The sequence below is a fragment of the Nelumbo nucifera genome, chromosome 1 (assembly GCF_055504915.1).
Source record: "Nelumbo nucifera cultivar China Antique chromosome 1, China Antique-T2T, whole genome shotgun sequence".
Lineage (NCBI taxonomy): Eukaryota > Viridiplantae > Streptophyta > Magnoliopsida > Proteales > Nelumbonaceae > Nelumbo > Nelumbo nucifera.
The window spans coordinates 4,891,733-4,917,151 of record NC_142649.1 but is presented as its reverse complement, the minus strand read 5'-3'; the positions used below and the strand labels follow the sequence as shown (position 1 = coordinate 4,917,151).

At 40.2% G+C, this 25,419-nt stretch overlaps 2 protein-coding genes across 6 annotated transcripts in view; both read right to left on the bottom strand.

Annotated features, from left to right (window-relative positions):
• The window catches only part of LOC104605230 (AMP-dependent synthetase and ligase family protein), a 150,037-nt gene that overhangs the window by 39,295 nt on the left and 85,323 nt on the right, over nucleotides 1-25,419 (bottom strand). For 4 of the 5 annotated variants that reach the window (XM_010269905.3, XM_010269908.3, XM_088896241.1 and 1 more), the window contains one exon: nucleotides 85-193. In XM_010269905.3, the coding sequence (XP_010268207.1) occupies nucleotides 85-193 (109 nt within the window). Of the gene's footprint in view, nucleotides 1-84; nucleotides 194-25,419 lie in introns of those variants that run through there. The other variant, XM_088896242.1, reaches the window with a different exon arrangement.
• Nucleotides 21,533-24,232, bottom strand: LOC148802854 (uncharacterized). The gene is made up of 2 exons (XM_088889232.1): nucleotides 21,995-24,232; nucleotides 21,533-21,668 (listed from the first exon to the last, which is right to left on the bottom strand). The coding sequence occupies exons 1-2, from the start codon at nucleotides 23,043-23,045 to the stop codon at nucleotides 21,631-21,633; spliced, it is 1,089 nt and encodes a 362-aa protein (XP_088745358.1). The 5' UTR covers nucleotides 23,046-24,232; the 3' UTR covers nucleotides 21,533-21,630.

The window sequence follows — 25,419 nt, the reverse complement described above, 5'->3', positions numbered from 1 at the left end:
ACATGGAAGCAAATTTATGGAAAACTAAATGTCTAGAGGAACATAATTAACAAATACCTTTCAGTTTAACTTTTCAAAACATACCATATCAATGGAAGGTGACCCAAATACACTCCCACCACATGAGATCTTAAAAATGCAGCAGTGATTTTTGTAATCCAGAGCATAAATATTATGATCATGAGATCCACACCTGTATATATCACAAAGAATAAAGTTAGCTAACAAAAATCAAAGTAGCCCTAGGGTTCAATGCAAAAAACCTAAGTGTTGACTTTCGCCAAGAAAGCTATAAATAAAACTTCTCCACACTTCGCATCTTTTTGTGACTTGTCCAGACAAAACAATGAAATTAAATCCCAATTAGAAAGCTATGAAGGTACACAAGAAAGCCTTCAAATAAAAAAGGAAGAAAAAATCAGCTAAAGAAGTCATCCAAGAAAAGTTTCCAGTAAAGAGTAGTGGATGTGAAAGAAAGCCCTCAATAAGCTTGTATTCACTTCTAAAACTAGGAAAATGGTTCAAGAACATGTGCTATTTTATCTATTTTCTACTTGTTGAGGTTTTAGACAAATCGTGTAGTCTATAGTGGTAGTTTTTGATTATTTATTGTTTAGAAAGGACGTGGGGACCATAATTTGAGCACTCTTGTTGGTCTTTGTACTCTTTATTATTTTAGACTATAAATAATAGTGAAGAGGGCAGCCAACATAATTGCTCTCTTTTCTCTCTCAAATCTCTTCTCTTCCTTTTCTCCTTTCTTCTCTTCTTCTTCAAGAAATATTCTTTTCTTTTTCAGATTTTTTTATTTCAGCACCTTTCTACTTGGTATTAAAGCTCGGATAGGGTTTTTTGAAGTTTTTCCATGCAGTCCTAGATCAGCCGATTGCATGAGGAGATAAAGAGCTTATCAATTTACTTCAGATTGCCCAGTTCTTGGATTTTTTGGTGTGATCTAGTCATCAAGAGGGTGATCTATGTTTTGGCATCAAAACCAAGAAGAACTAGAGTGCAGAGAAGAGTCCTAGTCAAGTTGGACTCTTCAATTTTGATCTGATCTTGGGCACTCAGGTATTGTTGGACTTCTCTAGGTATTCTATAGGGGGCAGTTAGGTTTAAATTTTCTAGGCCTTCTGGAGTGGCCGGTTCACTTTTCTCTCCGGTGGGAGATAATGGGAGGAGAGAGATTTCTCTCCAAATAGGGTTTTCTTCTTCCGGAAAGGTCTATTACCTTTGTGTATGAGATTGATTTGATCTTGGAGGCTCTCTACCTAATTATTTTCTTCTTTTGAACTATTTGAAGTAAAATGGAGAGTTGGAGTACCGAGCAGAAGTTCACCGATAACATAGGTCTGGGTGTTGGAGGTAGTAGTGATATTTTTGGGTATGGAATTATTACTACAATGAAGTTTGATGGTACAAATTATCTAGAATGGGCACAATCAACCAAGATGGCTATTGGTTCTCATGGGAAATTGAGGCACATTACTAGGGAGGAGAAGAAACATGATACAAATCCCTCTCGGTGGGTGCAAGAGAATTACATGGTAATGACCTAGCTGTGTAACTCTATGTTACCTCACATTGGTAAAATTTTTTTGTAGGCTAATACTGCAAAGGAGATTTGGGATGGAGTGACTAAAACCTATTCCCAGAAACAAAATGTAGCTAGAGCCTATCAGTTAAGGAGATAAACCTCTTGCCACCTATTTCTCCATGCTGAAAACTCTTTGGCAGGAGATCGACCACTTAGAAACTGTGATTTGGAAGAGTATGAAGGATGCAACAACTTATCAAGGGTTGGTAGAAAAGAATAGGGCTTTTGAATTCTTGGCTGGGCTGGACCATGAATTCGGCATTGCCAAGCAACATCTCCTTCCTAGAGAAAGTGTGGCTCTTCTCAAGCTTATGCCTTTGTCTCTAGGGAGGAGAGCGGGAGGAATGTTATGTTGACACGGCCTAGGATTGATCAATCAGCTATTGTTAGTACAGTTAAATCTAAGCCAAATGGAGACAGGGGGAGTAGTGAGGCTAGGAAGGAGGACAAGAAGGACTTGGTGTGTGACTATTGCAAGAAGACTAAGCATACCAGAGACAACTTTTGGAAGCTTTACACTCATCTCGTACAAGCTCGGATCAAGAACAAGAAGGGAAATGCAAATGTGGCAATTACAGAAGACCCTTCAGGACCCCTCTCCCAGGATGATCTGGAGTCCATTGCAACAACAATAGTGAGGATTGAATTGGAAAAGTATGGACAACTTATGAGTAAGAAGGATTCGGCCAGTTCTAGCTCTTCAAATGGGCATAACAGCGTAGGAGCCAACCATACAACTTCCTTTGCTCATACAGCATATGCAGTTGCAAATCATGTATCCACCTCAGGTAAGGAGGGACCTCCTTGGATTATAGACTCAAGAGCATCTGAGTATATGACCAATATATCTACCCTGTTTAGTTCTTACCAGTTGTGCTCTAGTAGAGATAGAGTCTCTATAGCAAATGGTTCCCATATTCCCATTGTTGGGAAAGGGATAGTTAGTGTGACTAGTGACATTACTTTTCCTCCGTCTTACATGTCCCTAAACTCCACACTTATCCTCTTTCAGTAAGCTCTGATAAAAAATTTGAACTGCTCAGTGACCTTTCTTCCTGGTAATTGTGTTTTGTAGGATCTAGAATCAAAGAGGACGACTGGAAGTGGTTGTGAAGTGAATGGAGTCTACCTTTTCGATGAGATTCCGAGATATTAGAGCCATCATGTTTAGTAGCAGTAGTAGTAGTGGATCAGAGTTAGTGAGTTAGATTATGCTCTAGCATAATCGTTTGGGCCATCTTTCTTTCATTTCATTGAGGCTTTTGTTTCCAAAGTTGTTTAAGTTTATTCAGTTGTCTAGTTTGGAATGTGAAAGTTGTCAGTTGGGAAAGCATTGTAGACATTCTTTTAAACCAAGTAATAAAAGAAGTTCATTTGCTTTTGATATTGTTCATACTGATGTATAGAGTCCTTACCACATTTCTTCCATGGGTGGTTACCGTTATTTTATCTTGTTTGTGGATGATCATACACGGTATTCTTGGATATATCTGATAAGATCACATGATGAAGTACCCATTTTGGTGCAACAATTCATCAGAGTAGTTGTGCATACACACTACAACATAATGGGGTAGCAGAGAGGAAGAATAAACATATTGTGGAGGTGGTAAGGAGCCTTATGGTGTGTGTCTCAGTTCCTATTCATTTTTGGGGGGATGTAGTTCTCACAGTCGTGTATCTGATTAACTGTGTTCCTTCACACACTTTAGGGTTTAAGGCACCTTTTAGCTTGCTTTTTCCAGAAGGGGAGATATTTCATATACCTTTGAGAGTTTTTGGGTGTGCCTCATTTGTTCACATTCTTGGTCCTCATCGCAAGAAATTGGATCCTAAGGCCAAGAAATGTGTTTTCCTTGGGTGTCCTCAAAACCAAAAGGGGTATTGTTGTTATGATCCAGTGTTGGGGAGTAGGTTTGTCACTACGAATGTTACCTTTTTTGAGTCTACTTTCTTTTTCTTGAGTGGTTCTTAGGGGAAGTGTTTTGGGGAGGAGAACTCACAACCTGTCCCTCTTCCGGTGTCATTTGTTCCTTCATCTGATCCACCTATTCCACCATCAGCAACTACAATTCCACTGCCTGATCCACTACGGCCAGCCTCACAGGTCTACTAGCGTCACCAGAAGAGGGTTGACTCCACACATGCTCAGATAAAAGAACCTACACCACTCTCCGTCAGTCCATCTAAGATCCCAGGTTCAGCTGATACAGTTCCAGGTATTTCCCTTGAGCCTGAGCCTGTTATTTCCCCTGATAACGATGTTTTTGTACCTAACACTGTTGTTGTAGCTGATCCCATTGATCTTTATCTTCCTGTTGCACTCTACAAAGGTAAGGGAAAGTATACAACCCATTGCATTTCAAACCATCTCTCTTATAGTGCCTTATCATCCTCCTACCGTGCTTTCCTTTCTTCCTTGGATTCTATGTCTATACCTAGGAATGTTAGTGAGGCTCTCTCCAAACCTGAGTGGAAACTAGCTATGCAAGAAGAAATGGAAGCCTGGGTTAAAAATCAGACATGGGAAATAATTGATCTTCCTACAGACAAAGAAACAGTTGGATGTAGATGGGTGTTCACTGTGAAGTACAGGGCTGATGGCAGCATAGAGAGGTACAAGGCAATGTTGGTTGTAAAAGGGTATACACAGACCTATGGTATTGATTACCTAGAGACTTTTGCACCAGTTGCTAAGATGAGCTCAGTTTGGATTCTCTTGTCCCTATTACCTATTCATGGTCTCTATTCTAGCTTGATGTTAAAAATGCTTTCCTTAATGGTGACCTGTGTTAGTGGTGTTAGTGAAGGGGTATTTCGGTCTTTGTACTTGTTGAGAATGTTGATGTGCACTGTTATGTTAGTTCGAGTGCCTCTTACTTAAAGAAGGGCACTTAAGTCTTTTCCAATAAGTTAATAATATAATAACAGGTCTGGCCGAATCTAGGGATATCTTTTTCTCTAATTCGAACCAGCCCTTCTCTCTTTTCTTTCTTCTTCTTTCCTCTCCTACTTCTTGCTGTTTACTTTACTTTACAGTCAACGAACAAGACAGAATTCTAGGGCAGGTCAAACTTCAACATGGTATCAGAGCAAGGTTAAACAAATCAGACTTGCTAGAATTTTGTCTTCTGCGCATTCGAATTAGGGTTTCTCTTGGGTTTCTCAGCTGTGAGTTGGAGACTGGGAAAAGGGCTGAAAAGGAGTGATTGCCCTCTTCCCTAGGAGGTTCCTATGCCTCCAATTGTGTCGTTGGTGATTGGTTGCTGTGGTTTCTAAGCCCTAGTTAGGGCTGGTACGTGTGGTGCAGTGGTGTCTCAGTCCTTCGTGTGGTTGGCCTTCAGGCGATGAGGTAAAGTTTTTTTTATGCATATTTTCTGTTATGGAAGACAAGAGAGGTGTAGTACAGTTCGTATGATGGGTTTTCAGATTGCGGTATGCTAGGGTTTATGCTAGGGTTTATTCTGGTTTGTGTGTGATTCGAAGGGCAATAGTGTCTACTTAATGGTGAAACTTCCGGTAGCTGTGGATTAGGGTTTGTGGTGTTACAAGTGTGGTTTTCAGCATTTAATATTTGCTGAAATCAGTGTGTAGACTTCGGTGAGTAGGGTTTGTGGTGTTGCAGTTTTCAGCATTTAATACTGTTGAAATCGGTGTGCAGATTTCGGTGAAGTGTCTGTGTGTAGTGTGCAGTGTGTAGTGCTCAGAATTCAGTGATAAGGGAGTTCCGCAATGGCAGATAACAGTGATAGTAAACCTAGTGTTATGATATCGACTGACTACCTGAATGTCCAAATGACCTCCATTAAACTGAATGGAGAGAATTATGTCCCTTGAGCCCAAGTTTGTAGAGGTTTTTCTGAAGGCGAAGAAGAAAGTGAAGCACATAAGAGAGGAGAAACCCCCCGCTAATTCTCAAGAGTATGAAGACTGGGAACAGGAAGATGCACAGATCATCACATGGTTGTGGAACAGTATGGAACCCAGAATCAGTGTGAACTTCATGTTTCTTGACACAGCCAAAGAGGTGTGGGATCATGCTAAGAAACTGTATTCAGGTCAGGATAATACCACTAGGGTATATCAACTGTATTAGGAATACTTCAATCTGCAACAGGGAAATCAGAGCCTTGAGGAGTACTATGCCAGTGTGAGGAATATCTGTAATGAGTTAAATGTCTATCATCCTCTCACTTTTGATGTCAAAGTTCAACAGCAACAACGAGAGCAGTTTGATGTGACATGGTTTCTAGTGGGGCTGAAGTCTAAGTATGAACCAGTACGAGCCCAGATACTAGGGGGATCTGCTCTTCCATCTTTAGAGGAGGTGTTTGCTCATCTTCGGAGGGCTTCCATTGGATCTATGGATTCTAATGTCTCAGATAAATCAGCATTTGCAGTGTCGAGAGGTCGAGGTGGCAGAAGTGGGGCTTGAGGAGTCCAGCCTGGCAGGAGTGGTAGTGGTGGGTCTACACATATCCGTGGTGGTGGTCGTACTGGAGGCAGAGATTCAAGGGGAGCTCGTGGTAGAGGACGTGGCTCGGGTCCACGGAAGTGTACTCATTGTGGTTTGGATGGACATACTATTAACTACTGCTATGACTTACATGGTCCTCCCTCGACATGGGCCAACCATGCCATGACTAGTGACACCAATTTCAGCTCTAGACAGGAGAACCAATCAGCTGACCCGATGCCTTCTACTCTCTCAGATGGTCCAGGCAAGGAGATGGTGAGTGTTCCTCGGGATGAGTATGAAAGGTTTGTTCAATCCAAGTCGCAGCAGAACACAACTACCTTTGCACACTCAGGTATGGCTTGTTTGGCATCCACACCCAACCCTTGGATTATTGACTCTGGAGCCTCCGATCACATGACGGGAACTCCAGGTGTGTTTTCATCTCTCACTCATTGCTCAACATCACAATTTTTTACCCTCGCTAATGGCTCCACATCATCTATCTATGGTGTTGGTAATGTTGACCTAGACCCTGTATCCCTATCCTCTGTTTTATATGTACCTTAGCTTCCATTTAATCTTATGTCTGTTAGTAAGCTGACCAAGTCCCTTAAGTGCTCCATCACATTTTACCCTTCTACGTGTGTTTTTCAGAATCTCAAGACGGGGATGAAGATTGGTGGAGGGCATGAAGCCGGTGGACTGTATTATCTTGATGGTGGTGGAAGAACGTCAACGGCCCTTCAGTCATCCATTTCTCCTCTCCAGTGGCATTGTAGATTTGGTCATCCTTCGCTGAAAGTGTTGCAGTCCTTAGTCCCTTCATTGAGTAAACTTTCTGTTTTAGATTGTGAGTCATGTCAATTTGGGAAACACCATCGTGTTCCCTTTTGTTCTAGGGTCGATAACCGTGTGTCGAGTCTTTTTTCTTTAATTCATTCAGAAGTTTGGGGTCCTTATAAAGTGATGTCATATAATGGATACAGATATTTTGTTATTTTTGTTGATGACTGTTCAAGAATGACGTGGCTCTATTTAATGAAAGAAAGAAGTGAATTATTTGCCATCTTCCAGAAATTTTATGCTGAGATCCGCAATCAATTGGGCATTCACATCAAAATTTTCCGTTCTGATAATGGTCGTGAATACTTGTCTTCATCTTTTCAAGAATACTTGGACCAACATGGCATTATACACCAAACTTCTTGTACCTACACTCCGCAACAAAATGGGGTTGCTGAGAGAAAGAACCGCCATTTTGTAGAAATGGCACGCTCCCTCATGCACCACATGAATGTTCCCAAAACCTTTTGGAGCGATGCAATGCTCACCTCTTGTTTCTTAATTAATCAGATGCCCACGTCTATCCTTGATGGTCGTTCTCCTTTTAGTGTCTTATTCTCCAACATGTCTCCGTTTTCGCTTTCTCCTCGGGTATTTGGGTGTGTCTGCTTCGTTCATAATCTGGGTCCCAGGACTGACAAGTTAGATGCACGTTCCCTGAAGTGTATCTTCCTTGGCTATTCCCGAACTCAGAAAGGGTACAAGTGTTATCATCCCAGTTCTCGTCGTTCCTTGGTATGTGCTGATGTTACATTCTTCGAGTCTACTCCGTTCTTCGTGGGGTCCGGTGCTAATGCTTCCTCCACATCACCACCTCCTCTTCCTCTTCCTGTGGCTGATCCACCTCCTCTGGTTCCAGTCATGCCTACGTCCTTGCCTCCGGTGCCACCGTCTGTTGACCGTCCACCCATTCGTCACGTGTATAAACATCGCCCGCATGTACCGGCTGCAGCTCCTCCAGCTTCATCGCCGTCGATAGATCCAACTCCAGCTCCGACACCAGCCTCCGACCTAGATCTTCCTATTGCCTTCCGGAAAGGTAAACGTACTTGCACCCTTCACCCTATTTCCAATTTTGTTTCACTTACTCACCTCTCCGCCTCCCATCGCCAGTTCATCTCTTTGTTATCCTCCGTGGTTGTTCCTAAGGATGTCCAGGAAGCCCTTACCTCTCTAGAGTGGTGCCGTGCTATGGAAGAAGAGCTCTCTGCTCTGCATCATAATCACACTTGGGATCTCACCGCTCTTCCTCCTGGGAAGCAGGTTGTCGGTTGTAAGTGGGTGTATAGTGTTAAGTACTTTCCAGATGGTCGTGTTGAGCGCCTGAAGGCGCGGCTGGTTGCCAAAGGGTACTCCCAAACCTATGGCATTGACTACACAGAGACATTCTCCCCGGTTGCTAAGATAGGGTCAGTTCGTGTCGTCATCTCCCTTGCAGCTATGTATGATTGGCCTCTCCATCAGCTAGATATCAAAAATGCCTTTTTGCATGGTGATTTGCTCGAGGAGGTCTACATGGAGCAAACACCAGGGTTTGTTGCTCAGGGGGAGGATGGTAAGGTATGTAGACTTAAGAAGGCTATTTATGGACTTAAACAGTCCCCTCGAGCATGGTTTGGTAGGTTCAGTGAGGTGGTCAAGAAGTTTGGTATGAAACAGTGCCAAGTTGATCACTCTGTCTTCAGTTTTGACTCTTCGGCAGGCAAAATAATATTGGTGGTGTATGTGGATGATATCGTTGTGACTGGGAATGATAAAATGGGCATTGACAGATTGAAGGCATTCCTACAGGAACACTTTCAGACAAAGGACCTTGGCAAGTTGAAATACTTTTTGGGCATAGTGGTAGCAAGATCTAAGCATGGCATTAATTTGTGTCAGAGGAAATATGTGCTTGATTGACTGGAAGAAACAGGGTTGTTGGGTACTAAACCGGCTGAGACACCTATGGAAACAAATACGAGGCTGAGCAGTGATATAGGTGAAGTATTTGAAGACCCTGACAGATACCGACGACTTGTAGGCAAACTAAACTATCTAACCATTACTCAGCCAGATATTTCATTTGCGGTTAGTGTGGTGAGTCAGTTCATGCAGAAACCTTTGGTCCCACATTGGAATGCAATGCTAAGGATTGTGAGGTATCTGAAAGGAGCTCCTGGTCGTGGTTTGCTGTACAGGAGTGGTGGAAAACTGGTAGTAGAAGGATATACCAATGCTGAATGGGCAGGTTCTATGTCTGATAGACGATCTACCACAGGCTATTGCACCTTTCTGGGGGGTAACCTGGTAACGTGGAAAAGTAAGAAGCAAACAGTTGTGGCAGGAAGCAGTGCAGAAGCAGAATATAGGGCCATGGCACATATTGCTTGTGAATTAATGTGGCTGAGGAACCTTCTACAGGAGATAGGATATGACATCAGTACTCCAATGAAGCTCTACTGTGACAATCAGGCAGCGGTTCATATCTCTTCCAATCCGGTGTTTCATGAAAGAACCAAGCACATCGAAGTTGACTGTCATTTTGTGAGAGAGAAGGTGCTGAATGGGGTGATAGAAACTGCATATGTTAGTACGGGAAACCAGTGGGTAGACTTGTTTATAAAAGGTTTGAGTCGGGGGAGAGTGGACTACATATGTAACAAGTTGGGATTATATGATATATACTCACCAGCTTGAGGGGGAGTGTTAGTGGTGTTAGTGAAGGGGTATTTCGGTCTTTGTACTTGTTGAGAATGTTGATGTGCACTGTTATGTTAGTTCGAGTGCCTCTTAAAGAAGGGCACTTAAGTCTTTTCCAATAAGTTAATAATATAATAACAGGTCTGGCAGAATCTAGGGATATCTTTTTCTCTAATTCGAACCAGCCCTTCTCTCTTTTCTTTCTTCTTCTTTCCTCTCCTACTTCTTGCTGTTTACTTTACAATCAACGAACAAGACAGAATTCTAGGGCATGTCAAACTTCAACAACCTGCAAGAGGAGGTATATACGGACATTCCAGCTGGTTTTTATGAGAATGTTGGTACGGAAAAAGTTTGCAAGCTAAAGAAATCACTATATGGTTTGAAACAATCACCTAGGGCATGGTTTGACAGGTTTAGAGGAGCAGTTATCCGTTTTGGGTACACACAGACTCAATCTAACCACTTTCTTTGTGAAAAGGAGAGAGGCACTCTTGTCAATATTGATTGTATATGTAGATGATATAGTTGTTACAGGAAATGATCTGAAGGAGCTTGATGCACTCAAGAAGTCACTACAGCAAGAGTTTGAGATCTAGGACCTAGGTGAACTAGAATACTTTCTAGGGGTTGAGGTTGCAAGATCCAAGTATGGGATTTTCATCTCTCAGAGGAAGTATGTGTTGGATTTACTACAAGAGACTAGGAAGCTAGGAACTAAACCCGTTGATACTCCTATTGAGGCAAATCATAGAATTAATGCTTTGGATGGTGAGTTGGTTAAGGATGTGGGAAGATATCAGAAGATGGGTGGCCGACTACTATATTTATACTATCAGAAATTAGTATATGCATGCTCCTTGGGTTAAGCACTGGGAAGCCATTGAGAGGATACTTGCATACCTGAAGAAGCATCCTGGCAGAGGGATTATTTTCTCAGACCATGAAAATTTAAAGATGGAGTCCTACACAGATGTAGATTCGGTAGGTTGCTTAGATGACAGGAGATCTACATTAGGGGTATGCACCTTTGTGGGAGGAAACTTGGTCTCATGGAAAAGTAAAAAACAGTCAGTTGTAGCTATATCAAGTGCAGAGGCTGAATATTGATCTATGGCTCATGGTGTTCTAAAACTACTTTGGGTGATATCTCTACTTAGTGAGATTGGAATAAAAGCTGAGGAGCCCATGATGTTATATTGTGACAACCAAGCTGCAATCAATATTGCCCACAATCCAATTCAACATGATAGGACTAAACACATTGAGGTTGATAGGCACTTCATAAGAGAAAGGGTGACAACTGGACAAGTCTGTTTGCCTTATGTCTCTTCTGAACTAGAATTGTCTGATGTCTTCACCAAAGGGGTTGCAAAGAACAAGCTTGAATACAATCTACGCAAGTTGGGAATGTGTGATATTTACTCCCAACTTGAGGGGGAGTGTTGAGGTTTTAGACAAATTGCGTAGTCTATAGTGGTAACTTTTTATTACTTATTGTTTAGATAGGAAGTAGGGACCACAACACTCTTGTTGGGTCCTTTTTGAGCAGTTATTTTAATTGTTTTATGCTGTTTTTTGTGTTAGCCGCCCTATAAGGGCATATTGGTCTTTGTACTCTTTATTATTTGACTATAAATAATAGTGAAGAGGGCGGCCGGCATAGTTGCTCTCTTTTCTCTCTCAAATCTCTTCTCTTCCTTTTCTCCTTTCTTTTCTTCTTCAAGAAATATTTTTTTATTTTACAGGTTTTTTATTTCAGCACCTTTCTTCTCTGCTCTCTAATTAATAGTAATGACATTGGAGTAGGTATTTATGTCTTTCCATATCTTTTGTGATGAGTTGTAAGTAGGTCCTTTTACTCTTCACTTATTTAAGTGCCCTTTTATTCATTTGCACCACCATTTTTATGAGTGAGAGTCATAAATCAAAGGAGAAGCTTCTTGCCTTCACTACTCTTTTTCTTCATCTTCCTTTACTGACTTCCATGTTTCTTAATAATCATTTATTTCTTGGATTGCCATGCTGAATATCTTTCATCTTGGTATCAAACCAAGTTGTTCCTCCTTCTATAGTTGTTTCCTCTTTCCTTTTCTATGTTTGAAGTCACCGATTAGGGTTGCGAAACATATGAAGGATTGAAATAGTCACCTTCAAGATTCTGGTTTTGATGTCTTTTAGGACTGCTTCAAGATATACTAGGAGATTTTTTACCTAGTTATGCAGCACTAAAGAGTGATTTTTTTCCAAAATCCCTGAAGAACAGATTTGGTGGAGAGTTGGAAAAATCTGGTGAGAGTATTTCTGAACCTTCTACCACTAGGTGTGACTCGAGGCATTCCACTACCTAGAGGCGTGAGGCGGAAGGAGGAGGAAGGGTAAGAGAAGAAGAGGAAGGAGGATCTCATTTTTCCTTATTTTTAATAAAAATCTCATTTTCCTTATTTTTCCTCATTTTCCCTTCCCTTTCTTTTTCTTTACTTTCATTTTCTCTTCTTTTCTATTCTTTTCTTTCTTTTTCTTTCCCTTCCCTTTCCCTTTTCTCCTTTTTTCTCTTTTTTTGTCATTGTTACATGAGGTTGTGCATGAAGCACATGAGGTGTATGCCTCATGAAAAAAGCATATGAGGCGTGTGCCTCTTGCACCTGAGGCATATGCCTTAGAGGTGTTTAAGCCTTTGGCCTACACCTCAGGGCATTTTGGGGGTGCCTCACCTGGAGGCATGCCTTCAGGTGTACGCCTCCCACACCTTTTAAAACACTGCTTTGGATCATTCAATAATTATTGGCATCTAGAATCAAGTGGAAATAGGGGCTAATGAACTTCCCATATACCACCCATTTCCAATGAAATCATGGTCAAAGGCTAATAGAAAACTTCCTTTGGAAGTTGCAAGTAATTCTTTCCTCATTCATCAATTTTGAAGTGAGAGATCTTTCTCAAGGTATTAGTTCCATACGAGCATTTGGAACATACCAGGATCACAAGAAAGTATCAAGAAGTGTATTTGCACATTTGGGATAAAGAACAGGAATCTTTGACTATATAGATATTCCTAGTATCCATATTACTACTGTAAACTTGGACGAAACCAATTTTACAGAATGGTCTCACTCAACAAAAATTTATATTCAAGGCCGAGGAAAGTTAGGATATATAACAAGGGAAGAAGTGAAGCCTAAAAAGACTGCTCTAGATAACGTAAGTAGGAATAATAAAATTTGGTTATCGTTTCATGGTTTATTGGTGCGATGCAGCCACATATAAGCCATTGTTACATGTTCATGTTCATAGAAAAGCCAATTTAGGATAATGTCAAGCTCAGAATATATCCCAGGTGCACCAGATAAAATTGGAGGCTAGTATACAAGACGGGGAGAAATCCATGTCCATGTATTACTCAACTTTGTATTCTTTATGGGAAGAGATTAACTACTGTGGTTTTGTTTGGTTCCCTCGGAATAGGAGCGTTTGTTTGGTCGGAATGGGATTTCAGTTCAAATTCTTGGCGGAATGGGATTCCCCCCATATAGAGGAATGGCCATTTCAGGCTTCCCTCTTGGGAATGGGATTCTCATTGTATAGTCTGTCAAGAACTCTTGACAACCCCCCCAAACCATAATATTAATAAAATATTATTAAGGAAATGATAAGATAATAATAATAATCAAATAATATATTAATAAAATATTCATAATGTAATAATAAATGCTAAGATATTAAGTATTAAATACCAATAATAATAATAATAATAATAGTAATAATAATAATAATAATGATATAATAATAATAACAAAGTACTAAAACAATAATAATAAACTATAAATAAAATAATAAATTATTAATCAACTTGCAATAAAAATATTCATCATAAATTGCTAATAAAATAATAATTATATACTCACAAAATATTAATAAATTAACAATAAAATACTAAGATATTGCTTATTAAATAATAATAAAACAACAATAATAAAATATTAATAAACTAATACAAATTGTAAATTTTTGGTTAATTCCATTTGCAACTCCAAATGAATCAAACAATAGTGATCAAAATCCGACTCCGATTCCCATCTAAACCAAATAGGCAATGGGAATAGGTGACTTTGACTCCGATTCCAATTCCAATCGCAAACCAAACATACCCTATGAGGTGATATTCTAGGAAGATGCTAAATATATTGAACAATTCTATACAATGGTGGTTTAAAATGTCCCTAATTTCCCTAATATTTCCACGAGATATTTCCATTTCCATGGGTAGCGACACGAAATTTTACTAGAATTGACATTTCCCCAATGAACACTACCAGACCTACATGGAGTACAAGAGATAGTACCCATGACAATTTACATTTTCACTTCCATGTGTAGCAACATGTAATTTTACTAGATTTGACATATTCCTTTTGAACACTACCAGTACTATGTGGAGTACAAGAGATAGTATTATAAAATAAGTTGGTGACAATATTGTAGATATGTGAAGTAACAAGTTATTGTGCACCTAACTTACATGGTTACAACTTTGAGCTAGCTCAATATTCATTTCGAACTTGAAATTAAATAATAGTTTTTGTTTCTATAGTAGATTATTTGGTTGATCTATTACAACCATTTACATTTTCTATGAGTTTAAATTTTACTTTAACTAATTCTATCATGAAGTTCTAAAGCTTAAGGTTTACAAGGCAACTTCAGAACGTATTCTTTTGTCTATAGTCCTAGTTTATTAGTTTTTTTTAATAACTTCGAACAAGACAATAATTTAAAAAGGTGTGCCTATGCTTCTTTTGTCATTTCATAAAACATCATTCTATATTTTGCATATTTTACAATGTTTCCACCATGTCTACAATTTTTACAATATTTCCATATAACATTTCCAATATGTTTCTTATATTTGGATGACCAACATTTCCATCGACATCGACATTTTAAACCTTGCTATACATACAATGAGAACAAATTCATGTTTAAAATTTTAGCTGATCTGAATTGGAGTATGACATCATTAGACAGCCTATATTTAGCCAAGATATTCTGCTTTTACCTCAGGCATATGATTTCTCAAAGGATAAGGAAAGCAGAGGATAAAGAACAAGTGTGATTACGGCTCGTCCACTTCTGTTTTTTCTTTCTTTCTCTCAAGTGATCTCTTTCTTTTTGGGAAGGTAAGAAGAAACCCCAATGATGGTTGTCATTAGCTGAAGAATTTTCCTAGGGTTTTTTCCTTGGGTAAATCTCCAAGACCAGAATTATTAATGTTGCCCTACTAGAACAAGAAATGGTGTAGTAGTCGTTTGTATTAGAGTGACCTGTTTCAAAGGTTTGCTGCTGGGCTGTTTAAGGAAGACAATCTAGGAGACTCAAGATGTCCTCCAACACTAGTGTAGTCACATCTAGGGATTCCAGGACTGGTGATGGTGTTGTTCACCTTGAAAACCCTACCTGTGGATAAGGATAAACTTTGGGTTAATGTAGTGGTAGGCATTCATGGGCTTGCAGCTGATGACCGGGATGCTGGAATACTGACCGTGGCTATCAAAGCCTCCCCTTGGAAGGCCATACACACTATCCTTTCCTCTTTCCTACCTTTGTTCTGGAAATTTTATAAAATTTTGGGAACATGTTTGGGTGGGTAACCTCTCCTTGAAAGTTAAATTCCCTTTTTATTTGCCCTTTCAAGATATAAAGATAGACCCTTGTCTTCCTTCCTTGTTCCTTCAAGTTCAAGAAATAGTTTTGATTGGAATCTGGAGTTCATAAGGGGTGTGAGGGATTCAAAATTAAATAATGTTTTGGACTTGCTTCATATCATTGATGGGGTTTATTTGGACCCTTTCCGCTTTTGGTGTCTATTCTTGTGCTTCTTTCTTTAAGGCTCTTAATCAACCTTTTGATTCAGTTGGGAAGTCTTCCTGGAAAGACATAATACCTGTAATTACTCCAAAGGAAAAGAACTAATTGGTGATTATCCCCTCACTAGTGTGTAATGTGTAAGGCTAACAGAGAAACTTTCTTTCACTTGTTAATCTCCTGCCCCTTTGTAGCATATGTTTGGAAGTGGTTTTTCTCCTTGTTTGGGTGTATGTGGTCTCCCCCACCTAATGCGCAAAGCTTGCTTGCCTCTACTTTCTTTAGGTGGCCAAAGAAAAGGGGACAAGTCAAGTGCTATGAAAATAGATAAGGGCTGCAGTGAGCTGGATAGAGTGGTACATTGGGTAAAGTCTATGTAGATCCTTGCAGATTTCTCAACAGGTGATATCATGAAAAACTGGAAGGAAGTGGCTAGTTCAATGCAAGCCCTCTTTGGTCTCCACCAATGAATGACTGCATCAAGCTAAACTTTGATGGGAGTAGTGCAGGTAACCCAAGTCCCTCTAGTATTGGAGGGGTGTTTAGAAATAGTGAAGGTAGAATTATTGGTTCAGTCTCAGGCCCAATTGGAGTAGGTAACTCCTTAAGGGCTAAGGTTATGGCTGTCATGGAGGGATTGCAAAAGGCAAAGGACATTAACTTAAAAAAGTTGATTACAAAAGGTGATTCAAAGCTAGTAGTGGAGTGAATGCAAAAGGAAGAAAAACATTTCTGGGATTTTAATGATGAAAAAAAGAGGTTCAAGTGGCTGACATGAAATATGGAAGTGAAATATAGTTGCATTAAAAGAATTGCAAATGGGTTTGCTGATTTGCTAGTTAAACAAGGGATGGGAAGAAGTCAATTGTTTTGGGCTCAATTATAATAGTAAAAATTCCTTGGGGAGAGCTAAGAAAGTTTACCTCTCCTACTCTTGTAATTACTGTATTTACAAAAATTGTAATGAAATACTCTTTTTTTACCACTTACAAGAGAGACCCAAAAATGAACTACATCAGAAATCAATATTACAATTAAACATTAAAAGTATTCCAAATTTCAGTTTTGAGATTTTTCTTTACATAAGCCTTCAAATTCTGGCAGAACTAACACCCAACCAACAATCCTTGAACTGATCACAGCCCCCCTTTGTTGCTTCTCATTCTCTCCTTAAATATTCTCTCATTTCTTTCCTTTCAAACCTCCCAACAGACAGAAAATGGCATGCAGTTCCATATTATTTTTGCTCTGGAGTTCCCATGCACCCCCTCGACCAACAACCAAAAATCTCAATATATTAGAAGCCCATCCAGACATGTTAAAGAGTTTGAAAAAGTAGGCCCACATGCTTTTTACATGGATGCAATGCACCAATAAGTGAAGAATAGTCTCCTCATCTGCCAAGCCTAAAGGACATCTACTAGGAAACTTTTTTTGGTAATAAATAAAAAAGAAAAATTTATTGATAAAAGGAAGAGTACATCAATCAGGGTGATGAGTAATCACCAGATTCACCACAACTAAAAATCTAAAAACAACCCAAAAAGAGAAACAACAAAGAGGAAGAGAAATACAAGATTAACTGCTTGAGATCCACCTCAAGAAAAGATCAAAAACCCACACCAAGGACCTCCTTTGAAATCCCTTCAAAGCACCAAACTATTCTCCTTTTCTCACATAGAAGAGTGAGTACATCTCTTCTTCAAAGAACGAAATCAGGGATCCCTTTGATTTTTTCATTCCCCACTTTCCAACATATGACAAAAGGAAACACAGCTCCAAACCATCTTTACCTAAAAATTCCTTTCAAGGTAGGCCAAAGAGCAAAATGTCTCCAGGAGATCTTGGATTCACAATAATAGATCTGAAGGAGCCCAATGAAATCCGCAAATGAACTTTGAGATAGAGCAACCAAAGTACAGATGTAGCACAATCTCCTGCACATCTTCGCACAAGTAACACCTAAATAGGAAACTGATGGCCCTTTTTCTTCAGATTGTCTTGAGTCAGGATTCTACCCATAGAAACCAACCATGGAAAAGCCTCCACTCTTGGGGGAACAGAATTCCCCTAAATTCCTTTAACTGAATGAGGCTCCACCTGGTTTCTGATCAAAGCATTATTAAGAGACTTGACAGTAAAATTTCCATTCTTGCATTCTTTCCACCCTCTTGTGTCTAGAAGCATCTGATTCACTTCCACCACTTGAACCTCCGCCAACAGCCCCACACATTCCTCTATCTCCTAGTCCAACAGAGGTCTCCTTAACTTAGAACACCACACCACTGAACCATTGCAAAATTCAAAACACAGAAAAATAGTCTCTCCCTTCTTACTTAGACTGTAGAGCCTTGGACATAGTTCACACAGCTTAGTAGCTTACCAGCTCCAATCCAATTATCTTCCCAAAATCTCACACTTGACCCACTCCCCACTTTCCAATCAAGAAATGGTTGAATCAGAGAGTTAAATTTCATAATCCCCTTCCAAACACTCACCCCATAAGAATATCTTACCTCCCTCACATCCCACCCAAAGTTCACCACTCTATACTTGCATGCCACCACCCCTCTCCAAAGAGCTTCCCTCTCCTTACCAAACCTCCAAACCCATTTCCCCTACAAATCCTTGTTAAATACTCCCACCCTTCTCACTCCCAATCCCCCATCCTTCTTGGCCAGAAAAACCAAATCCCATCTCACGAAAGGATATTCCTTTTTCTCCACCTTTAAATTCCAAAGAAAGTTCCTTTGGAGCCTTTCAATTTCTTCCAAAACTGAAGCTGGAGCCTTAAGTACTGTTATTGATAAAAAAAGGATCTAAATTTGATGCTAAATCAATTGAATGTGTTTTTCTTGGTTATAGTTTCAACCAAAAGGAACATTGCTGCTTTAACCCAGTTGAAAAACAGCCCACTTGATGTATGGAACTGTTTGATATTAGATGCAAACCAGAAAATGAACAAACAAGAGAGGAAGAGAAGAGAGAGCTGGCGGCAATGAGTGTTAGAGAGTAAGAGGTTCGAACATAACCCTTCTCTAACACTCTAAACATCTTATTAATAAGTTAATCTTTTACAAATTACAGAGAGGCCTTGAGTGAGCAGGAAAATACAAAAAACAGACTATTACAGAGTATGGGCCCAGAATAAGGCCCACAACAGAGAGAAACATAACATAACATAAAATGACAGTCTATGGGCCATTCGGCCCATCTTCTCTACACTCCCCCTCAAGCTGAGCATAGATGTTAATCATGCCCAGCTTGCCAGTGTCATGTTGAAGCCTTGCCTTGGAAATGCCCTTGGTGAGAAAATCTGCCAATTATCCTTCAGAAGTAATGAATGGAAGACACACTTCACCGGAGGAGACTCTTTCACGAATAAAGTGTCTATCAACCTCAATATGTTTGGTTCTATCATGTTGTACCGGGTTGTGAGCAATGTTGATGGCAGCCTGATTATCACAGTACAACATCATGGGTTTGTCATGATCTACCCCAAGTTCTTCCATTAAGGACCTTAGCCACAACAATTCCGAGACTCCATGTGCCATGGCTCTATATTCTGCTTCTGCGGAGGATCGAGCCACAACTGTTTGTTTCTTACTCCTCCAAGAGACAACATTACCAGCCACCAGACTGCAATACCCTGAAGTAGATCTTCTATCATCAATATTTCCAGCCCAATCAGCATCAGTATAGGCTTCAAGTTTCAGATGACCATGTTTGGCAAATAGAATTCCTTTTCCTGGAGAGCCTTTCAGATAGCATAAAATCCGTTCTGCTGCTGCCATATGGGTATCTCTAGGAGCATGCATGAACTGGCTAATGCAACTGACAGCATACGCAATATCTGGCCTAGTCATGCACAGGTACAAAAGCTTCCCAAGAAGTCTCTGGAAGACTCCTTTGTCTTCCAACAAAGTTCCATCTGAAGCTGAAAGTTTGTGACTCATATCAATAGGAGTTGCAGCTGGTCTTGCACCCAATTTGCCAGTTTCAGACAACAAATCAAGGACATATTTCCTCTGGGAAATAAGAATCCCATCCCTGGATCTAGCAACTTCTATGCCAAGGAAATATCTCAACTCCCCCAGATCCTTAATCTCAAATTCTGTACGGAGGAAAGACTTAAGGCCCAGAATGCCTGAGGCATCATCACCAGTCACTATAATGTCATCAACATACACAATGAGATACACTGCTAGAGACCCACTTTTCTTCACAAAAAGAGTATGATCTGACTGTGTCTGAACATAGCCGAATTTAACAAGTGCAGCTCTAAATCTCTCAAACCAGGCTCTAGGAGATTGTTTGAGGCCATAAAGAGATTTCTTCAGTTTACATACCTTTCCTTGCATATCTTTCCCATACATTCCTGGAGGAAGACACATGTAGACCTCCTCATGTAAGTCACCATTCAGAAATGCATTCTTTACATCTAACTGATAGAGAGGCCAATCAAAGTGAGCTGCCAGAGACAAAAGAACCCTCACAGATGTCATCTTAGCAACAGGGGCAAAAGTTTCCAGATAGTCAATCCCATATGTTTGTGTGTAGCCCTTTGCAACAAGTCTGGCCTTGTACCTCTCAATAGTCCCATCTGCCCTGTATTTAATGGTAAAAACCCAATTGCATCCAACTGGATCCTTCCCTTCAGGCAAATCCACCACCTCCCAAGTACCATTTTCATGTAGAGCATCCATTTCAGCCTGCATGGCATCTCTCCATTCTGGAATCCCAAGAGCTTCTGATACAGACCTAGGAATGGGGTTAGAAGCAACTAAAGAGAGGTAGGCACAATATGAAGGGGAAAGTAGGTCGTAAGAAAGGTGTTTGGAAATGCAGTGTGCAGTACACTTCCGCTTTCCTTTCCTAACAGCAATGGGGACATCAAGTTCTGGGAAGGAGGATTCCAAGGGAGCTGAAGCAATACCTGTTATCTCATCTGTGATTGGGAGGGTATGAGCCTCATCTGTTGTAAGGGAAACCACTTGCTCATTCCTGGATCTCTGCCTTTGATACACTTTGGGATTATGGGTAGGACGAGGAGGTAAAGAGATAGGAGCACTAGGACAAGAAGAATGAAGTGGCTGATCCTCCTTTGATTCATTTTGGGAGGATACAGATTTGTCAAGAGACTGAACTGGGACAAGAAGGGGAAGAGCAAAAACTTGTGACAGACTCTCCCCCTGTTGACAATGTCCTCCCTGAGAGGAACCATAAAAAGGAGAAAGTTCATCAAAGGTAACATCCATAGAGACATGTCTGGTGCTAGTCTTTGGATCAAAACAACAATAACCCTTTTGTGTGGGGGAGTAACCAAGGAAGATGCATTTGTGGGCTTTTGGTTCAAACTTGTGTCTCTGCACACTTGGAATGTGAACATAACAGGTACAACCAAACACACGAAGAGGAATTGGGAAGAGATCCTTATCTGGATGAAGAAGACTGAAGGGGGATTTAAACCCTAAAACCCTGGATGGCATACGGTTTATTAGATAGGTAGCAGTAAGTACAGCATCACCCCAAAATCTTGTGGGAACATGTGAGGCAAATAAAAGGCTCCTTGCAACCTCAACAATATGTCTATTTTTCCTCTCAGCAACTCCATTTTGTTCAGGGGTTCTAACACAGGAGCTTTGGTGAATAACCCCCATGTCAGAGAGATACAAGGATAAGCTCTTCTCAAAATACTCTTTTGCATTGTCAGATCTGAAAACCTTAATTCTAGTACCAAATTGAGTTAAAAACAAGCTCATGAAATTGTCTCACAAGTCTCGGGACTTCGTCTTGGGATTTCATTAAGTATATCCAAGTGAATCTAAAAAAATCATCAATAAACAGGATAAAGTATTTGTAGCCCCCCATAGAGGGTAAGTGGTAAGGCCCCCACACATCAGAGTGTACAATATGAAAAAGAAAAGAAGATCTTTTATTGCTCACAGGGTAATTTTTTCTACAATGCTTTGACAACTGACATGACTCACAATTGAGACTGGACACACTGACTCCCTTAAACAGTTTGGGAAACAAATGACTTAAAGCAGAAAAAGGTAAATGACCCAACCGACAATGACTCAACATAATTTGACTGACAGACTCTGAAGAAGTAGAACCAAAAGCAACATTCTTGGGATGATCAAAGCATTGGCCAGGGGTGTCAAGCAAGTATATTCCATTCGCTTCATGGCCACTCCCAATCACCTTCCGAGACTTCAGGTCCTGAAACACACAGTGAGAAGGGAAAAAGGTTACACAACAATCCAATGACTTGGTCAAGCTACTTACAGATAACAAGTTGGTATTTAACTTAGGTACATGAAGAGTGGAAGATAAAAGTAAAGAGTCTGTAGGCTTGACAGTTCCCTTGCCAGAAATGGGGGCAAGAGAACCATCAGCTAAGGTGATTTTGTCACGACCAGGAAGCAAATCATATGACACAAACAAAGTGGAAAGGTTGGTCATGTGATCAGAAGCACCTGAGTCAATGATCCAAGGGGTCTTGGGATTACCTAAGGTAGATGCATGGTTAGCAGAAGCCCTTATACCTGAGTGAGCAAATGCAGTGGTGGCTGGACTTCCAAAAGGGTTGGATGATGAAGTTACACCTTCAAGCTGGCTGATCATCCTTCCAAACTTCTCATATTCAGCTTTCATGGCTGCCAATTGTGCACTTGCAGACTCAAACTCTGTATCTGTACTTGTGGCAGTATGTGCACTTCCTGTCTTTCTATTGTCATTCTTCTTCTGGAATCGGATAGGAACAAGACTGGGGTGCAATTTCCAGCACTTGTCCTTAGTGTGTTTCGGCTTCTTGCAATATTCACACACCACCTCCTTCTTTCCTGTGCCACTGGGAGCTCCTGTAACCCCTTTGGGTTTGATTCCCATATTTGCAAAATGATCATTGATACTGACCCCTTGAACCTGCACTTTCCTCCTACTTTCCTCACTGCTGACCAAAGCATATGCTTGAGACAATGAAACATCTTCCTTGGACAGGATGTTTTGCTTTGTAATGTCATATTCAAAATTGAGCCCTGTCAAGAACTCAAAGACCCTATTCCTTTCAACCAATTTCCTATATGTTTCAGCATCCTTAGGGGTATCCCATGTCACGGCCTCTATCAAATCAATTTCTTGCCATATAGATTTTAGGGCTGAGAAGTATGCTGCAACTGACTTCTCCCCCTGTCTTAGAATCTTCACATCACTTCTCAGTTTGTAAGCTCTGGCAACATTCAACTTCTGGGAGTAAGTTTCTACAACACTATCCCAGATTTCTTTAGCCGAGTTCATCCACAAGTAATGTTGGCTAATCTGTGGCTGCATTGAGTTCACAAGCCACCCAATCACTGTGTAATTCTCCTGCACCCATTTCTCATAAGAGGGATCCTCCTCTGGGGGAGCTTTCTTGCTCCCAGAGATAAACCCCCACTTTCCTCTACTGCAAATATGAATTTTTACGGATTGTGACCAGGCCAAATAATTGGTTCCATCCAATTTAACTGTAGTTACAGCCAACAAGGAATCAGTTGTAGTTCCCAAATTATGTCCATATTCAGCAGTGCTCTTGTTCTCAATTTCTGAGAAGTCCATTATGTAACAGCTTCAATTAGGGTTTCGGCAGGCCTTTAAAAGTGATCTGATTTCAAAGAACTCAGATTGAGTTGAAACAGTAGCAAACAAAACAACTCACAAACTCAGTTCAGAACTGACAACCGTGAGAACCAAGTTCGGTGGCAGCACTTTCAAAGGGGAGAAACCCTGATTTAGCCTTCAAGGAACAATCAGTAGGCCTCCAAACAATATGTATTCTTGGTTCCCAACAATAATTTCCCAAGGAGAACAAAGAAAACAGTCCACAGTACCTAAGAGGACTTTTTACAAACACTATGTATGCAACAGTCAACACTTCACTGTTAACAAGCAGAAATCGCTTCAAGAACACTTTGTCTAAGTCCAAGAAGCAGCTGAACTAAGTAGAGGCTTGTACCACTTAATTTAGATCAGTTTTTTTAGCAGTTTGGAAGCCCAATAACAGCCAAACCACACTTCCAGAATAACCCAGAAATCAGTCCAGCAACAGTGGGCCGAATGGAGGTGTTTTGAATGCTTTAACAGTCCTCCCAGATAACAAAAAATAACTCAGCAAAGAACTGAGAAAAGACTTACAGCAAGAGAGTCTCTGGTTTCAACTATAAACCAGGCCGAACACTTGTTCTCTGAGATAATTTCGAAAGTCCTTTTCTCTGATTTCAAATCAGGCCAAACAACTTGCTCTCTGATTCTTCCTGGTCACCGAACCCTTCTCCAAGTGTATAGAAACTTGGGCACCCTCCAATGACCTCCAAGAACCAGGCGGATGACTGTAAACTTTCAGCCCTAGAACCTCCTCATGTAGTTGGCTGAACTAGAACCACATGAGGGACACGCCAAGCAATGACCCGCTCTGATACCAAGTTGAAAAACAGCCCACTTGATGTATGGAACTGTTTGATATTAGATGCAAACCAGAAAATGAACAAACAAGAGAGGAAGAGAAGAGAGAGCTGGCAGCAATGAGTGTTAGAGAGTAAGAGGTTCGAACATAACCCTTCTCTAACACTCTAAACATCTTATTAATAAGTTAATCTTTTACAAATTACAGAGAGGCCCTTGAGTGAGCAGGAAAATACAAAAAACAGACTATTACAGAGTATGGGCCCAGAATAAGGCCCACAACAGAGAGAAACATAACATAACATAAAATGACAGTCTATGGGCCATTCGGCCCATCTTCTCTACAAACCCTATTTCTAGTCATTGATATCTCTCTAAATGTTATATTTGTTGAGTCATTGCCCTATTTTCCTTGTGTTTCTGGAGAGAGGGAGAAGGATGTTTGCCTAATCCTTCTCCAATTCTACTTCCTACTCTTGCTCTGAATACTTCTTGTTCCTTTGATGTTTCATGTTCCTAAACCTTATTCTTGTTTGAATCCTACAGGTCTATTGAAAAATAAAGAACATAGCTCCTACTCCAGGACAACAGATCAAGCTCTGTATCATACTGATTTATTGAACCCTGATGTTCGCATTGCCATAGGAAAAGTAAGTAACATAGTCATACGCATTACCCATTCCATTTCTTAGTACCCTACTTATGATTACTGATCACCTTCCTATAGAGGTTTCATTGCTTTTATTTCCTCATAATTTAATCCCAAGACTATTTCTGATGCCTAAGCTAATCCTGAATAGAGGAAGTCTATGGTGGATGACACGGAGGCATTGCTTAAAAATTAAATTTGGGAGGTGGTTGATTTGCCTAATGGGAAGGAACTTGTAGGATGCAGATGGGTATATACTATAAAATACAAAGCTGATGGGACAATTCAAAAGTACAAGGTACATCTGGTAGCAAAGGGGTAGGCCCAGATGTATGGAGTTGATTACTTGGAGACCATTGCACTAAATGCAAAGATGAACTCAGTTAGAGCTTTGTTGTCATCTGCTGCATCCTATTCATTGTTGCTCTACCATTTGGATTTTCAGAATAATTCTTGAATGAGAAGTTAAATGAGGAGGTCCATATGAGTCTCCCCATTGGATTTTATGAGGATGAGAAGGGTGGAAAAGTTTGCAGGCTTAACTGCTTAAGAAGTAGTTATATGGACTTAAGTAGTTACCCAGAGCCTGGTTTGACAAGTTTAAGACTGCTCTTACCCAGATTGGTTTCCAACAAGCTCAATCAGAGTATACCTTAATAACCTTATTTATTACGAGGACTATAGATCTACTCACACCACATAGTGTTTATGTGTCATTCCTACTTGGAATCTTAATACTTATTTCTATTTATACTTCAACAAAATAGAAACTTCTATAGCTTTCTACTTCTACTAAAACTAAAGATAAGAAACTGGAAATTACTAAAAGACTGTCTAGATAAATACAAATGGGATCCAATGGTCAATCTGTTGACTTGCAGA